We start from the raw sequence: 17,633 nt of genomic DNA, 5'->3' as shown, positions 1-17,633 counted from the left end.
CTCTCAGGTTGCGAGATGACGCAAGACGCTTAAAACTTATAAATTCAATCCAATAGTTCTTGAGACACTCTTCCACTTGAACTGAATTTGTACCTCAGACGGTTCACCATGTCCTCCCAGGTTGCGAGGTGACGCAAGGCGCTTATAACTTATGGAGTTACTCCAATAGTTCTTGAGACATTCTTCCGCTTGAACTGAATCTGTAGCTCAGACGGTTCACCATGTCCTCTCAGGTTGCGAGGTGACGCAAGACGCTTAAAACTTAAGGGCGGACGGGACGGTCGGGGAAATATCCGCCATAGCTCTGTTGCTACTAAGATGGTAATCTCAGATTCTACTTCATATTTTACAACAAAAACCTATCATTGTGTATGCTCACTTGCAGTGCATATGCTGATTGTTTTTCAGCATCTTCAGTGCGATAGAACTCGAGATTACCATCTTCAAAATCGCGAGGCAAATTGTTAGAAAGAGAGGCAAGATAGGAAAAATAACACGGCGTCCCGTTTCACCTTAAGTCATTCGAAGAAGCTTCCTTCTAATTAGATTCACCACGTCCTCCTAAAATGCATGGTGATGCAAGGTATTAACCTTCACTCGAAGAAATTTTGTTCTCATTAGGTTCACCATATCCTCCTAAAATGCATGGTGATGCAAGACATTTCCCTTCACTCGAAGAAGCTTTGTTCATTGGTTCACCATGTCCTCTTAAAATGCATGATGTTGCAAGACATTAATCTTCACACGAAGAAACTTTGTTCCAATTAGGTTCACCATGTCCTCCTAAATGCATGGTGATGCAAGACATTTCCCTTCACTCGAAGAAGCTTTGTTCTTTGGTTCACCATGTCCTCCTAAAATGCATAGTGATGCAGCACATTATGCTTCATTCGTAGAAGCTTTGTTCTAATTAAGTTTACCACGTCCTCCTAAAATGCATCACTCGAAGAAACTTTGTTCTAATTAGGTTCACCACGTCCTCTTAAAATGCATGGTGATGCATGACATTACCTTCACTTGAAGAAGCTTAGATCGAATTAGGTTCATAACGTCCTCCTAAAATGCATGTTGATGCAAGACATGATGCATCATTCAAAGAAGTTTTGTTCTAGTTAGGTTCACCACGTTCGCCCAAATTGCATGCTGATGCAGGAATTAAGCTTTTAAAACAGTTCACTTCTGGAGGCTCTTGAGGTCCATAATAATTCACTTTTAACCCTTTATAAGGCAGTGGAAACTATATTTTGTTCCCGGCCCTCCGCACCACCATGAGTGATCAGGATTAAAAGTGAAGTAATATCGTTCGGCACATGTGCTCATACGAGTGGAGTAACGTGACGCAACTCAGCTCACATATCGAAGTGATAATTTTTTTCCATTTGATTTAAACGAAGAGAGATTTTGCACCTCGACACAAATCGAGCTTTGTTAAATCACTTCACTCGTATTATGAGCACAACAATCAGTTGAAATAATGCTCAATTTCATTTCAATAAATATTTCATATTGCTGTAAAACTAAATTCTACGCTTGTTCACTTGCTGAGGGTTCAAAAGATCATTATTAATTTTAATTGGCATTTTTCTTCGATATGAATACCACATTACTACTCGAAGTAAGAGGGAGTAAGCAAAGTCAAGAAAGAATACGGTGGAAAAATACGCAAGCGAGCGATAAGAGAAATTTGTTAAATAACAGGGCCATTGTTGAACAACATAATCACACTTGCGTATCTAATCATCGTATTTTTTTACGTTACGTTACTTACTCCCTCTTACTTCGAGTAGTAATAATATCACCTAAAAAAGCCAATTAAAGTTGATAATTGTGCTGATTCTGCGAATGGAGTGACTCGCCGTGTAAATCAAATGGAGAGTCACCTCATTCGAGTCGAGATTTCTCACCTCGATATACGACTCCGACTTTTCTCACGTCACTTCATTCGCAGAATGAGCACAAATGATAAAGTCATGCGATGATGAAACCTTGTAAAGTAGGGTTCAAGAGAGTTTATTCCATGAGAGTGTATATGACGACCCCTTATATTGGGTACAGAATTTCAAGTCAAGTAGAGTAACTAGCAACATTTATAAAGAATATTAAGAAAAGGGAACCAATAGCCTACATATTGAAATTCAAGAACTGTGTAGTTTGCTTCCGAAACGACCTTACAGCAAACTACACTCTTTAACGGCGCATTTCTCAATCAACTCATCGAAATTCTTCCTGTACATTATGCTCGATTCGTTGGGCTCCTTGAATCGCTGCGCCGACGAGTAGATCTGGGTGGTTTTGCTTCAGGACCACAGGGTTTAGCTGCCGAAGGCCTTCCCAAAATCCAGCTGCTTCTCGGCACCCTTTGAATCGGTCCACTCCGCACGAAGAGCGACGCTGAGGGAATGTAGAGCCGCTTAGCTTCGATCCGGCTTACCGATTAACGAACAAAACCCCCTAGAACGTTGACGATCAAGCTTTTCAGTCCATGAATCTGTCGGTTGGTCAAGCCCTCATTGGATAAAGTTGTAAAAACGTGTGTCCTCTTCCATGTGCTTCGGGGCCACCAGATGGGTGATATCATGATCGCAGTGCTTGTTTTCCCACAGAATCGGATATCACTTATAGTTGGTCGACCGAAAGTTGGCTGGATTAGAAGCTGGCTTTACGATACACCTTTTGGGGGAGAATTTGGTCAGAATGTGCAACAAACTTGTACAGATTCAAACAGCTGAAAACAAACATGTTTAAACAATTAAATTATTGAGTATATTCTCCCAATTCGAAATTCTCACCTTCAAAATAGCGTCTCCACTTGGCCAAATCACTGCACTGCCTGCCGCACCAGTCGTTCTTTGCTGAGAACCCTCAGTCGCAAATGATCAATTGGGATTCCTGCCGGTTCGTTTACGTCTTCGTGGAGTACTTAAATGCCGCAATGTTATCGAGTTCAAAAATGTTCCCAAAACGAACCCAAAAACAACAAATTATAATTAATTCAATCGTTCGCAGAACGAATCGAAGCTTTCCGGTAGCAAGAGGTAGTAAAAAGCAAAACAGTTCTGTAAACAAACATGTTGGTGACATTTTGCTTGACAGGTCGCTCAGTTCGCCCGCTTAAGGGGTCCACCAATAGAAATACACTAGAACGCCAATGGCGCTGTACTCAGTTTTCCTATTTAATTATTTTAATAACCTTAGTTGTAATAATTGATTATTTTTAAGTGCCCATCTTGAAGAGGACCTTTTGTTTTGGTAAACAAAATTTATTTGACACTCATAGTACCGCTACTGACGCTGTAAGGGCGAGGCAAACTAGATGTTAGTCACACGAACAGTCGCGACATTAGATTTCTGTGGCTGGTTATTCTAATGGTCCACCAAAGCGCCCTAATTACACAGTACAAGAGGGGCTTGCCAAAGGGTGAAAATGAAAGTGGTACCGAAAAAAACGATTACTGCTCCGTCTGTATCTTCGTCGGTGACATTTTCCTTCATAGAGTTGCTCAGAATTTCTCCGGATTGCTCCCGTTTTGACTTGGGTGTTGTTGATGGTAGGATGTTCGCTGGTTGGAGCAAAACCCAACTAAAAAGCACTGTCAATGTCAAAATCGATGTCAAAACGTGTTTGACGTCTGACCGTCGTCGCATCGCAGCTCCTGTATACAGACCGTTTGCGCAAGTATGTGAATGTTTCGTGACGTATTTCTCGTCACTTGCGTGTGTCTAGCGCATTTTGATCAGTTGTCAGTTGCCCCAACGAACGAACGCGATTCGCTAATCGGGGCGCAGTCGTGACCCAACGAGCGAATCCTCACTGTACCTATTGGCCCTTATTACGAGTGTCACATCACGGTGAGAAAGTGGTAGAGTGAGCACAACCCTATTACGAGTAACACCCTAGTGACGAATTCTGGAAAAGTTCATTTCAAGTGACAGCCCGCATGAATTCAGACTGATTATGAGTATCACGTCACCGATCAAAACATTCACTTCCAGTGGAATGTTTTCACTGTTGTTTTAGGTGGTGAAAACTTGTCACGGAACATCAAGCAGAACATGGAGTAAGTGTTTTCTGTCGTTTCAACGCTTTTTGTCAATAAATTAAATATGTTTAATACTATAGGAAGAAAAAAACGAACAAGCGGCAGTTTGCATGGCTCGTTGCCTTCATGGAAAAGTATCCGGAGCTTGCAAGAGGTGGCAAATTTACCGACTCCCGCGAATCAGTACCTACTCTTTGGGCGCGAGCCCAAACATCGCTTAACAGTTTGGGTCCTCCCACACGATCCGTAGCACAGTGGCAAAAAGTAAGCTGATTGACCAATAAAATGTTACGCGGTTTTATTTTTTGCAGTTATATTTCTAACGTTTTTTTTTAAATTATTTTTCCCAGGTTTGGACTGACAAGAAGCTTCAACTAAAGAAGAAGTTGCAGCACAACAGCAACGAAGTAAGAGCTACTGGTGGCGGCAGGAATACACAATATTCTTTCACGGATCTGGAAGAAGTAATCATTCGTCTGCTTTCGCTTAATAGATTGGTGGATCACAGCGGTAATAATTTGAAAGTAGTGATTATAGATTTCCAACATCTCAAATATTTCACCCTTAGAAGTTTTTTTTATTATGGAAATCTATAGTCACTCAATAAGATTATCTATTTAAACCTAAATCTTTTCTTTTACACACAGGTGCTGTTTTTGGAACACCTGCTTCACCTGTCGCATCTACAAGCCGAGATCAACCAAGACAGATTTCTTGCAATGATGATTGCCAAAGTGATGAAGGTGAACCTACACGTAACGAACCGTCCTGTCAGCCAGAAGAAGTGAGTGCTCGTGAGAATGGAGGTGAAAGAGGTGACCAGCCTACCCCCCTTCGTAGGCGCGTAAACAAGCGCAATTACCGAAAAACTTTGCTGGAGAAGCAGACGAAGGATCTCGGAAAAATGAAGGCATATGTACAGCGTCCGTTCGTTCGTTGCAAACCCGCTCGTTGCAACGTCTTTTGGTTGCAAGTTCGCTAATTGCAACATGTTGCAATTAAAAAGCAATTAACTGTCATAATCAAATGTCAAATTATGAACTGACAGATTTGCCGAGGGGCCCACAAATGGAAATAAATATACTACAATTTGATGAGATTTTTTATTTTCCTCTTTTTATCGTATAAGAGATATTATCAAAACTCAGTCTTTTTTCTCTGACACAAATCACATATTCCGCTTCTTCCACTCGTTTTCAATTAGATTCATGCGCAACAACTTCAGCTTGCTTACTTCAGACAAATCATGTTTCACGTATTCTATTAAATAGTCAAGAGAATCTAGCGCCTTCTGAAATTCAGAACATTGAGAATTTTCCGCAGACGAACTTTGAGACTCGTATTGAATATCGGCATCCTCTTCGGGCGGATCTTCAAGCCATTCTTCTTCCTCGTACTGAGGATCATGCGATTTATTCAATGTAGACTTGACGATCTCGGCATCTTCAAATACTTCTGTCGTGAACCATGCAGGGTTTCCATCGCTATCCCGTACATCATCCTTGAGCCACTGCTGGAGATGATCGTCATCGGTTTCAGTTTCAGCCAATCTGTCAATGGACGCCATTAATGAATGAATATCTTCCAAGTGATTCTCGTCGTGCTGAGAAGTGTCCTGCCATTCTGCTTCTGGAAATTCATCGATGAGTTTTTTCCACGAATTTTCAATTGATGTTGATGTTATTTCATTCCATGCTGACGACAACCACTCGATGCTGGTTCGCAAGGATACCTTCTTCAGTCTTTGCATGAAAGGCAAATTGATATTTTCCAGTACCAAGAACAGCATAAGCTTTCTTTTGTATCTAAGCTTAACTGCATTTATTATGGACTGGTCCATGGGCTGGCATTGTGATGTAACATTGGGTGGCAAATAGATGACTTGTATGAGACCATCATCACTTCGCAGATCTCCGCAACCATCAAAGTGAGCTGAGCAGTTGTCTAACACTAGCAACGCTTTTGGTTCAAGATTGTGTTGTACGGAAAATTTGCGAACCTCCGGGATGAATTCTTCATGAAACCAGGATCGAAAAAGTTGACGTGTCATCCACGCCTTTTTCGAATGATAATAAGATACTGGAAGCAACTTTTTCGAATAGCGGCTGAATTCTCTTGGGTTTGCTGCAGTACCGATAAACATTAATTTCATTTTCATTGTGCCATCAATATTACAGCACGGCATGAAAGTGAATCTTGTCTTATCCAACTTTCGACCTGATGCGCACGATTCGTCCCAAAGTGCCACAGTACGAGAAGCAATCATTTTAATAAATATCGCTGACTCATCTGCGTTGTAAACCTGAGATTTCGTGAGGCCCATTTCAACAATTTTATTCAGAAGTACGGTCTTGAACAAAAGATATGCATCCACGTCCGCGGATGCTTTCTCCCCTGCAGCTATTAATACCCGCAAACCGTAACGCTTCCTGAATCTACGAAGCCACCCATCAGAACCAGTAAACGTTTTACCGGCGTAGCATCCTTGTTCCTGAAAGGCCCGGAAGAATTTTTCTGCTTTCGCCTTGAGTACATCGGGGGGGATGATCATGTTCCGTTCGCGCTCCTGCAGAACCCACACATATAAAGCTTCTTCCAGCAATGGATAGCATGGCTCCTTCATTGTTTTCCGATCAGCGATTCCATGTCCCCGATACTTCTCAATATTTTCCCTTATGGAATTCTTGTTTTTCACGTACCGGGAAACGGAAGATGTTGCTACCCCATATTTTTTCGCAATCATCTCGTACGAAAGTTCATCTCTTTCCGCCTCCTCAATTATTTGCATTTTTGTCACCAAGTTGAGCGTAGTATGTTTACGTTTCACACCAGCGCCAGCGGTAGCTTTTCCGGAAGTTGATTGGCCCGACTTGGAACTGGAAGCTGCATCAGAAGCCAAAACGGAAGATAGTTCAGATGCCGTGATGGTTACCAATTCGGATGACAGCGCACCAGATGATCCAGGCGTGGAAGAGGATCTTGTGTCGGGAGATGTGTCCGCTAAAAAGAGTGAAATTAGATTTGAAATTTGGGTTGATCATCAATATTACCTGATGGTGGGGCCAAATCTGTGGAAGAAACCGGGATGCAGGATGTTCCTGACGATTCAGTTCCCGAATCACAGACGGAACCAGAAGATGGATCACATCCCAAACTGGTTGATTCATCGAGCACTCCAGCGGAAGCCGTCTTAAATGGTTTATTCTCAGTCGAACTCATATTTAGAAACTTTCTCACGGCTGTTTTTACCGGTAAATATCTTTTACGTACAAACCATTCACATTTATTATGTATTCCGATCCGACCGACATTTAAAAATCTCGTAAAATGTTTGCGACTCAAATGAAAACATTGGTATGCCCCCTCAGTTTTTTGACAGCAGAACTGACAGCTGTCAGTTGTTGCAATTAGCGAATGCCATTCGCTCGTTGCAATGTAAACATGTTGCAACGAGCGAACGGCCGCTGTATCGGACTGTGCCCGATATGCGCGTAAGTCTTTTGCCATTCATCAACAACGTTGTGCCGTAGAAGAAAAGCGTTTAAGCTTGGATGTGGAGAAGTTTCAGTTTGAGAAACAAATGCGTCTGGAAGAGCTTAAACAGCGAGAACAACATCTGCAGCTAAAGTTGAAAACATTGGAACTCAAAAAGCGAAAGCTGGATTTGCAGATGGGACAAACAGCTAGCGCGTCACCCGAAGATGTTGGCCACGAGGAGGAGATGCAACAAGATGATCGTTGGGATGAATGACTTCAGGCGTCATTATGTATAAATATTTGGAAGAATGTATTCCAAAAATGAGTATTTCAGGAACAAGAACATAAATGAGAAATAATAAATGTTTTGTTTTGCATTTTCTACTAACGCTCTTGTTTTGAAGATGTTTTATTAACCTGTAATGATGTTAATTCAAGGTAGATTTCCAGGAATAGAACTGTTTACAAGATATTATTCATTATTTCTTCTCTAATTCTAACCGCATTCTCATGATTCTCGCCAATACCTTGAAACTCCACCTCTTCTTCATCGGAAAGATCTGGTTCGTCATAGTCCATCTTATGTTTGATGCGTAGATTGTGAAGTGCAATGCAGACATTGATTATCTGTGTAGCTTTTGCTGGCTTGTAATGTAGCTGTCTGTCCTTCAATAAGCATCGAAATGTGTTCTTGGCTACTCCAATTGATCTTTCTACCGTAATTCGTGTTTTTGAATGCATGTCGTTGAACCTGGTCTCTCTTTCAGTGATGTTTCCACCAGTGCGAAAGGGAGTGATGAGAAAAGGAGTCAAGGGATAACCAGCATCTCCTGAAAAAAAAGAACAATGGAAAAACTCATGTTCTGCCAACGCTAGTTTGAACCACTCAAATCAAATCTGCTGCCGCTAAATCTACATTCAAATGAGCAAGACTTTTAAAGCACTTTTAAACTAACGATGAGGGCCATACAATCGATGCGGTAAGCAGACGGATATTCAGCACGGCCGTGCCGAGGGTAACGGATTCGATTCCTGATCAGGCCAGGAACATTTCATAAAGGAAATTTCCTTAACTTCCTTGGGCATAGAGTATCTATGTGCGTGCCACAAGTTATATGCAAAATGTTCATTGACAGAGGAAGCTCTGAGCAACTGTAGAAGTGATCATACAGCTTACAGCTGAGAAGCAGGTTTTGTCCCAGCTGGGACGCTAAGGAGAAAAACTAACGAGATTATACAATACCTAGTAGCCAGCAGTTTCGTTCTCCGTTCTCATAGTTTTGTTGAAGCAACCGATTCAAAAAGCTGCCGTTCCAAACAAAAGAATCGTGCGAGGAACCCGGGTGGTTAGCATCCAAATATCGAATCATCAAATTGTGGTCACAAACCTGGAATGATTGCAATTGAATGAAACTAATACACATGAGGTCTTTTTAAACTTACCAACATCACGTTTAGACTGTAATAACCTTTACGATTGTAAAATAGGTGCTTGTCGTGTGCTGGAGTTATGATGCTTATGTGGGTGCCATCTACGCAACCGATGACACCAGGGTATCCTGTTTTTTCGTAAAAGCCCAGCTTTATTTCATCCTTTTCTCGCTCTTCGTTTGGAAAACGGATTACGAGAGGACACACATCTTTCTCAATTATGTCCAGAACCAGTTGCAATACTTTTGACATTGTTGGTTGCGCCAACCCAATAAACCGGTCATTCCCAACACCTTTTTGGTAATTGCCTTCGGCGAAAAACCTTAGACAAGCTGCCAGCATAATCATCGGAGGAACTGCCGTAGATTGATACGATGGATTCAGTTTCGTGTCAACTATGTCCAGAAGATATAAGAAAATGTCCTTTGACACTCGGAAGAACTTTCTGAACCTACAAAAAGTTAAATATACTACATAAATTCATCACAAAACAATCAATTTTACTTACGATTTTTCGGTTTGATCCAGCGGATCAGAATAATCTCTTATTCTTCGACGTTCTGCCGCGAGATTGGCGTACTCCTCCTCATCTTCACTGTCGGTGTCAAACCACAGTTCAACGCTCATCATGAAAACCAAATTAATCTCAAGAAAAATTAAGAAACCACAAATTTGAACATAAACAACATTGACGCCAATCGCCTTGTGTATTAAAAAAAAACATACGAACGAGTCATTGTCAGACGCCGTTACTTTTCACTGTAAACAATGCTATTATGGCTGTCACTTCACTCTCATTTTCACCACAGACAAACAGACATATTACTTTGAAGAAAATTGCTTCAAAAACATCGTTTTGCATCTCACTAGCACCCTCTATAATGCTCAGTCCGAAGCATTCATTTGCAGGTGTTGTTTCCCTCGGCTCGATGTAACAATTTTGCAGGTGACGACTCCCCCGTGGCGTCATCCATTCAAAAAACATGAATGAAGGTTCATGACTGAGTCATTTTATGTAAACATTGATCGGCGTCGCGTTCATTTCTCTTCAAAATTGAGAGGTGATGTAGGCACAGCAGCGCCACCATGACACATGCGAGCACAGTCCGTACCACACTTTATTTTCAAAATGACCGTTAAATCGTGCGAAGAATTCGATTTGAGTAGTATGTCTGTTTGTCTGTGTTTTCACTTCACGGAGTTCATTTCAATCACTTCACTGTGTGTGGTACCGGTAATAGCCCAGTACGGAGGGTTAGCCTAACATTAGCCTAATGTGAGACTAACTAGCCAGCATGTTAGGCTAACTTTTTGTCTCACTTTTGGCTAATGTTAGTCTAAAATTAGACAGATATGACACACTTTTGTTAGACATGTTGCAAATTCGAAACATGTTGTTAGTCTAACATTAGACTAACGTTAGACATGTTTTACTATGGGCTGTTAGACAAATGTTAGGCATAGATTTTATGCTGCTTGTTTTCATTCCAGCTGTCATTCGAGCAAGAAGTGTGATTGTAGTAGTGAACTTTTGTTGACGTTCACTACTACAACCGTACTCTTGCCTCGAATGAAAGCTGGACGAAACATGTTTAATAAAAAAAACTCGGAGCCCGTTTTAATTTTAATTTTAATTTTAATTTTAATTTTAATTTTAATTTTAATTTTAATTTTAATTTTAATTTTAATTTTAATTTTAATTTTAATTTTAATTTTAATTTTAATTTTAATTTTAATTTTAATTTTAATTTTAATTTTAATTTTAATTTTAATTTTAATTTTAATTTTAATTAAATTAAAATTAAATTAAAATTAAATTAAAATTAAATTAAAAATAAATTAAAATTAAATTAAAATTAAATTAAAATTAAATTAAAATTAAATTAAAATTAAATTAAAATTAAATTAAAATTAAATTAAAATTAAATTAAAATTAAATTAAAATTAAATTAAAATTAAATTAAAATTAAATTAAAATTAAATTAAAATTAAATTAAAATTAAATTAAAATTAAATTAAAATTAAATTAAAATTAAATTAAAATTAAATTAAAATTAAATTAAAATTAAATTAAAATTAAATTAAAATTAAATTAAAATTAAATTAAAATTAAATTAAAATTAAATTAAAATTAAATTAAAATTAAATTAAAATTAAATTAAAATTAAATTAAAATTAAATTAAAATTAAATTAAAATTAAATTAAAATTAAATTAAAATTAAATTAAAATTAAATTAAAATTAAATTAAAATTAAATTAAAATTAAATTAAAATTAAATTAAAATTAAATTAAAATTAAATTAAAATTAAATTAAAATTAAATTAAAATTAAATTAAAATTAAATTAAAATTAAATTAAAATTAAATTAAAATTAAATTAAAATTAAATTAAAATTAAATTAAAATTAAATTAAAATTAAATTAAAATTAAATTAAAATTAAATTAAAATTAAATTAAAATTAAATTAAAATTAAATTAAAATTAAATTAAAATTAAATTAAAATTAAATTAAAATTAAATTAAAATTAAATTAAAATTAAATTAAAATTAAATTAAAATTAAATTAAAATTAAATTAAAATTAAATTAAAATTAAATTAAAATTAAATTAAAATTAAATTAAAATTAAATTAAAATTAAATTAAAATTAAATTAAAATTAAATTAAAATTAAATTAAAATTAAATTTAAATTAAATTTAAATTAAATTAAAATTAAATTAAAATTAAATTAAAATTAAATTAAAATTAAATTAAAATTAAATTAAAATTAAATTAAAATTAAATTAAAATTAAATTAAAATTAAATTAAAATTAAATTAAAATTAAATTAAAATTAAATTAAAATTAAATTAAAATTAAATTAAAATTAAATTAAAATTAAATTAAAATTAAATTAAAATTAAATTAAAATTAAATTAAAATTAAATTAAAATTAAATTAAAATTAAATTAAAATTAAATTAAAATTAAATTAAAATTAAATTAAAATTAAATTAAAATTAAATTAAAATTAAATTAAAATTAAATTAAAATTAAATTAAAATTAAATTAAAATTAAATTAAAATTAAATTAAAATTAAATTAAAATTAAATTAAAATTAAATTAAAATTAAATTAAAATTAAATTAAAATTAAATTAAAATTAAATTAAAATTAAATTAAAATTAAATTAAAATTAAATTAAAATTAAATTAAAATTAAATTAAAATTAAATTAAAATTAAATTAAAATTAAATTAAAATTAAATTAGAATTAAATTAAAATTAAATTAAAATTAAATTAAAATTAAATTAAAATTAAATTAAAATTAACTTAAAATTAAATTAAAATTAAATTAAAATTAAATTAAAATTAAATTAAAATTAAATTAAAATTAAATTAAAATTAAATTAAAATTAAATTAAAATTAAATTAAAATTAAATTAAAATTAAATTAAAATTAAATTAAAATTAAATTAAAATTAAATTAAAATTAAATTAAAATTAAATTAAAATTAAATTAAAATTAAATTAAAATTAAATTAAAATTAAATTAAAATTAAATTAAAATTAAATTAAAATTAAATTAAAATTAAATTAAAATTAAATTAAAATTAAATTAAAATTAAATTAAAATTAAATTAAAATTAAATTAAAATTAAATTAAAATTAAATTAAAATTAAATTAAAATTAAATTAAAATTAAATTAAAATTAAATTAAAATTAAATTAAAATTAAATTAAAATTAAATTAAAATTAAATTAAAATTAAATTAAAATTAAATTAAAATTAAATTAAAATTAAATTAAAATTAAATTAAAATTAAATTAAAATTAAATTAAAATTAAATTAAAATTAAATTAAAATTAACTTAAAATTAAATTAAAATTAAATTAAAATTAAATTAAAATTAAATTAAAATTAAATTAAAATTTAATTAAAATTAAATTAAAATTAAATTAAAATTAAATTAAAATTAACTTAAAATTAAATTAAAATTAAATTAAAATTAAATTAAAATTAAATTAAAATTAAATTAAAATTAAATTAAAATTAAATTAAAATTAAATTAAAATTAAATTAAAATTAAATTAAAATTAAATTAAAATTAAATTAAAATTAAATTAAAATTAAATTAAAATTAAATTAAAATTAAATTAAAATTAACTTAAAATTAAATTAAAATTAAATTAAAATTAAATTAAAATTAAATTAAAATTAAATTAAAATTAAATTAAAATTAAATTAAAATTAAATTAAAATTAAATTAAAATTAACTTAAAATTAAATTAAAATTAAATTAAAATTAAATTAAAATTAAATTAAAATTAAATTAAAATTAAATTAAAATTAAATTAAAATTAAATTAAAATTAAATTGAAATTAAATTGAAATTTAATTGAAATTTAATTGAAATTTAATTAAAATTTAATTAAAATTCAAATAAAATTAAAATTAAATTTGATGGAAATTAAATTAAAATTAAATTAAAATCGATTGAAATTGATTGATTGATTTGTCTCTATGTAAGAGACTTTCAGCCCTTAGCTTTGAAATTGAATTAAAATTAAAGTGACTCACCGACACGATGAGGCCAAACTTATCGGAATCGGACACTGTTTTGGTGATGACTGGTTCCGGCGACAATACGACGAGAACGAACAAGACTTATTGGCCAGCAGCAGCGACGAGGCACTAACGGGTTGGACGACGGAACGACTGGAATGGTTCCTACGGGTTCAAACTAATTGAGACGCGAATTTTTTATTTCATTTTCTCGACCGACGAACGCGATGTTCAAGCTGCCGCAACTAACAAAGTTTTTTTCCACTGCCATTTGCTCAACTGACAATGATGCGCGAAAAAATCGAACATTCAGCATAAATTCGGGGTTATGATTTATGCTCTCCAGCAATTTTCGATGAGCAACATAACTAACAAATGCCTAACAGTGTCGAACGCCTAACTTCCTCCGTGCTGGGCTAGGTCTAACAAGGTGAAGTGATAAGTGCGTGAAGTGAAAGTGAACGCGACAGTGGCACTCGTAATAAGGGCCATTATGTTTTAGAGTCTTATAATCATTAAGTTTGCTTTTTTGTCAGTGACTGTTCTAATTGTATCCCGAATGGGTGGTTAAGCACATTTTTTGGTTATCGTTTATGCGAGTTAGGACCTATAGAAATGTTTGGCCTGATTTCTGTCGTGCGCAGCATAGTTGTTCCATGTTAATAGGGATTCCCATTGAACGTGGGACAACTATGCTGCACACTTAGAGATGGGCAATCAGATCCGGACCCGTTCAAAAGATTCGTATCAGTAAAGTGAGTGAGTGAGCCGTGGATCTTTTACAGAGAGAGCCGGATCACTAATTTACATGCTTCTGTGAGAAAGAGCTTAAAAAACCGATTGGTTCTCTTTGATTTGCTCTGGTTCATTTCCAAAACACAGCTCAACGAAAGGTGTTTTTTTTTCGCGCCAAGCACACACAACCAAAAGCGGTGGTTCAGTTTAGAGATGGGCAATCAGATCCGGACCCGTTCAAAAGATTCGTATCAGTAAAGTGAGTGAGTGAGCCGTGGATCTTTTACAGAGAGAGCCGGATCACTAATTTACATGCTTCTGTGAGAAAGAGCTTAAAAAACCGATTGGTTCTCTTTGATTTGCTCTGGTTCATTTCCAAAACACAGCTCAACGAAAGGTGTTTTTTTTTTCGCGCCAAGCACACACAACCAAAAGCGGTGGTCACACGATCTCTCGCTCTCAGCTCAAGCGGGAGAGCAGAACCAGCAGTCCGGCCGGACAGAGCTAATCCGAACGACCCGAACTCACACATTATCAATTCTTACGTATCCTATCCAGTGTGTTGTGCGGTGCTGGCGCTGAGAGAGATAGTGCGGGTATGATATAACAGATCAAGAGAAAGAGTGTCGCTTGCTGTGTTTGAGAGGATATACTGGAAGCAAGCAATCTTACTTAGTTCGGTGGAGCTTGGTCATACATCAGTGCTTGCAGAATGAAGCGTTTTCCCCTGGACGAAGCAAAATTTGCTCCTCTTTGGCCGACGCTGTTCAACCTAGAGCGGTAGCTGTATACCTTCATTGGCTAACATGCTTCAGAAGCAAGTGGAAGCATGAGCAATCAATTCTGGAGCTCGATTTGAATAGGTCGTATGTGCTTTTGTCGATTAAAAATTCGATCAGTTGGATTCGCTTATAGCGAAAACCGTTGAAATTGAGCAAAGTTGATACATACAGCAGAACCCCCACAAAACAGGATTTCTGTTCCATTATTAAAAGTTTGCAAAATATCTGCCATATTGCTGCAATGACTAAAATAAACTGATCGAATTTTATATCGACAAAAGCACATACGACCTATTCAAATCGAGCTCCAGAATTTTATTATTGAGAGTGAGAAACGGTGGTTCATATGCGTGGTGGCTTTCTGAATCTTTCTCTTCGCCGGCGTATACGGCAATGAATATACTTAGTTTTTATCCCGTTATTGTATGTTGCTTTCATAACAAAACGCGCTGCCAACTTTCAGTCGGCATTTCTGAATCATCGCAACGAATCAAGCACCAGCTCTGCTGCTGTTTGTGTTAGTGAGATCGGAGAAACGTCAGACTCCCGCCTGCTGATTGGCTGCGACGACTCTGGCGACGGTTTCATCCGCGACGGATTGAAATCGTCGCGTTCGATAAGGGGGGAAACCGTCAATATTACAGTGCAAATAACTTAAACTCAAATCAAATCAATTACAATAGTCACGTACAACATTCCCATACCAACAGAATGATTGTTTTTACAAATTTTGAGCAGCAAATAAAACCACTGAATCATTTCCCCTTGAAGATGGGGACCGCAGCAACTGAGCATGAACGATCACTAGTCAGTTTGCTTCACAAGCGAACCGACCGATGAGGAACAGCAGTCGCAGTTGGTTCGGGTTTTCTTCGCTCCCTTTGCGTATTCGTTCGTAGTGCTGGCGCTGATAACTGGTAGTTTTCTTCATATTCACTCAATTTCAAGCGCTGTCATACATTCCATAACTGAGCCACTGATCTGCTTAAAAGATCCGACTCACCAATGTGATAGATCCGGCTCGGATCCGATCTCTGAAGTGAGCCGTTTTGCCCACCTCTACAGTGCACACAGCAGATTTGCTCTCGTTACATCTGTCTTGCCCCTAGGTTGGGCCTTATGAAAATCTTATTTTTAGGGAAGATTCAAATATTACGTCCATCAATTTTTGGGATTTCTAGACCCCCCCACCCCCCTCTGTCACGCATTTTCCCTATACCTAATACACGTAGTGTCACATTTTTGTTGACCCCCCCCCCCCCTCCCCCAAATGTTGGACGTAATTTTTGAACGTTCCCTTATTTGGCTGGTGAACGTTCAGTACAAGAATCGGAATCCTTTTTAGACATCCCTAAATACAACAGCGTTCACGCATGAAGCGCAAGAAGAGTTCATTCACGAGAACGTCATCATCACCGAAACGTAAACATTACATCTGTCAGATGCGCCAGAAAAATACATCCTGCCTTTGCGTACGTCTGCCTCCTTCCACAAGACCCGAATATTTTCCGGATTATTTCCGCGGAATCCGGTGGCGTCCGTCTGTACATCGGCTCAACGTTTTGCCTCATCAACTAGTTCGCTTTAATGTGCATTTCGCGCGGTTTGCTGCCGGTGGTTTAGGTTTAGTTTGTTTTGCCACCTTTCGCCTAGGTAGGCAGGTAGGTAGGTAGTGATGATCACCAATCTGGTAATGACTCGGTTACGGCACCTGCTGATAACGGTGGCCGCACTGATCAAGCGAATTCTATGCTGTTGCTCACGCCGCAGGAAAGGCTCGACCTGTGAGGGTGCTGATGCGGCACTCAATTCCGTGGATGTGGTGCGCGATTCTGGAGCTAGATATAAGGTGAGTTTCTGGGATTAAGACAGGTAGAATCGTCTGCAATATTAAACTTCTTTTCTGCAGAACGTGGTGGAAAAAGACTGGAACTCGTGGGACGATTCGCCTAAGACGGTGGAGGAGCACATCGAGCGGTACCGGGAGCAGCTGGCTGCTCCTCCACCCCCGCGGGAACCGCCACCGGAGGAGCAGATAGACTTTTTCCAAGACATGGCCCCGAAGACGTTCAGTCAGCCGAAGGTGTACATTGCCGAAGATGGGCCGCAGGATGACCCGAGTGGGTCGCAGTTTTCTCGCCTCACGGCCCAAATTGACATTCCGGTGGAGGATGGACTGACCGACTGGAACGACGATGGGCCGCGGGCCGGATGGGATGATGCCGACGAAAATACCACCAAACAGCTGATCCGGGAGACGAGGAAGGAACTTCGGCAGCAGCGGCAGATGCAGCACCATCATCATCAGCAGCAGCAACAGGAGCATCGTGGGTATTACAAGTGAGAAGGAGAGGGAAGGAGTGTGTTCCGCTTCGTATTTGATTGGTAAGTTTATTTTTGTAATTTTAGTTAACTTTCTCTCGATTGACGGAGGGAAAGGATTCGCGTTGAGTCTTTATATTTTATGTGATTTTAGTAGAATTATATCCAAGCATTTGAAATGCCACAAGCGGTTTCAAGCGATAGAAAGGAAAGAAGGCTGATTCTTATTTAGTTCGTAAACTAGAACAGTTCTTAAATGAGCTGGAACCGATCTACTTATACACGATCTTTGTGCTGCG

General features: G+C 35.8%; 4 protein-coding genes across 4 annotated transcripts; 2 read left to right on the top strand and 2 right to left on the bottom strand.

Moving 5' to 3' along the window:
• Nucleotides 1-3,758: 3,758 nt before the first annotated feature.
• On the top strand, nucleotides 3,759-5,134 carry LOC134284944 (uncharacterized). The gene is made up of 4 exons (XM_062844548.1): nucleotides 3,759-4,058; nucleotides 4,121-4,304; nucleotides 4,391-4,550; nucleotides 4,688-5,134. Exons 1-4 carry the CDS (start codon nucleotides 4,054-4,056, stop codon nucleotides 5,020-5,022), a joined length of 684 nt encoding a protein of 227 aa, XP_062700532.1. The 5' UTR covers nucleotides 3,759-4,053; the 3' UTR covers nucleotides 5,023-5,134.
• A 71-nt stretch (nucleotides 5,135-5,205) lies between these two features.
• LOC115256761 (jerky protein homolog-like) lies at nucleotides 5,206-7,056 on the bottom strand (the record flags this gene model as incomplete). Its single annotated transcript, XM_062853171.1, has 1 exon — nucleotides 5,206-7,056. A coding segment is annotated over one exon (1,848 nt), but the record flags the coding sequence as incomplete, so codon positions are not given.
• Nucleotides 7,057-7,511: 455 nt separating this feature from the next.
• On the bottom strand, nucleotides 7,512-9,746 carry LOC109401323 (putative nuclease HARBI1). The gene is made up of 4 exons (XM_029855597.2): nucleotides 9,457-9,746; nucleotides 8,961-9,399; nucleotides 8,761-8,905; nucleotides 7,512-8,347 (listed from the first exon to the last, which is right to left on the bottom strand). Exons 1-4 carry the CDS (start codon nucleotides 9,576-9,578, stop codon nucleotides 7,980-7,982), a joined length of 1,074 nt encoding a protein of 357 aa, XP_029711457.1. The 5' UTR covers nucleotides 9,579-9,746; the 3' UTR covers nucleotides 7,512-7,979.
• A 6,717-nt stretch (nucleotides 9,747-16,463) lies between these two features.
• LOC109427493 (uncharacterized) lies at nucleotides 16,464-17,513 on the top strand. Its single transcript, XM_019703043.3, has 2 exons — nucleotides 16,464-16,861; nucleotides 16,922-17,513. Exons 1-2 carry the CDS (start codon nucleotides 16,688-16,690, stop codon nucleotides 17,354-17,356), a joined length of 609 nt encoding a protein of 202 aa, XP_019558588.2. The 5' UTR covers nucleotides 16,464-16,687; the 3' UTR covers nucleotides 17,357-17,513.
• The last annotated feature ends 120 nt before the right edge of the window (nucleotides 17,514-17,633 follow it).

This window comes from Aedes albopictus, chromosome 1, assembly GCF_035046485.1.
Source record: "Aedes albopictus strain Foshan chromosome 1, AalbF5, whole genome shotgun sequence".
Classification (NCBI taxonomy): Eukaryota; Metazoa; Arthropoda; class Insecta; order Diptera; family Culicidae; genus Aedes; species Aedes albopictus.
This window is presented reverse-complemented; position numbering and strand designations above follow the sequence as displayed.

Excerpts from the sequence above, each read along its gene's own strand:
- LOC134284944 (XM_062844548.1), top strand. Across the intron at positions 4,305-4,390 it reads CCGTAGCACAGTGGCAAAAA|GTTTGGACTGACAAGAAGCT; the intron begins GTAAGCTGATTG and ends TATTTTTCCCAG. Across the intron at positions 4,551-4,687 it reads TAGATTGGTGGATCACAGCG|GTGCTGTTTTTGGAACACCT; the intron begins GTAATAATTTGA and ends TTTTACACACAG.
- LOC109401323 (XM_029855597.2), bottom strand. The coding sequence starts at position 9,578 with ATGATGAGCGTTGAACTGTGGTTTGACACCGACAGTGAAGATGAGGAG. Across the intron at positions 9,400-9,456 it reads CTGGATCAAACCGAAAAATC|GTTCAGAAAGTTCTTCCGAG; the intron begins GTAAGTAAAATT and ends AACTTTTTGTAG. Across the intron at positions 8,906-8,960 it reads ACAGTCTAAACGTGATGTTG|GTTTGTGACCACAATTTGAT; the intron begins GTAAGTTTAAAA and ends CAATCATTCCAG.
- LOC109427493 (XM_019703043.3), top strand. The coding sequence starts at position 16,688 with ATGATCACCAATCTGGTAATGACTCGGTTACGGCACCTGCTGATAACG. Across the intron at positions 16,862-16,921 it reads ATTCTGGAGCTAGATATAAG|AACGTGGTGGAAAAAGACTG; the intron begins GTGAGTTTCTGG and ends TCTTTTCTGCAG.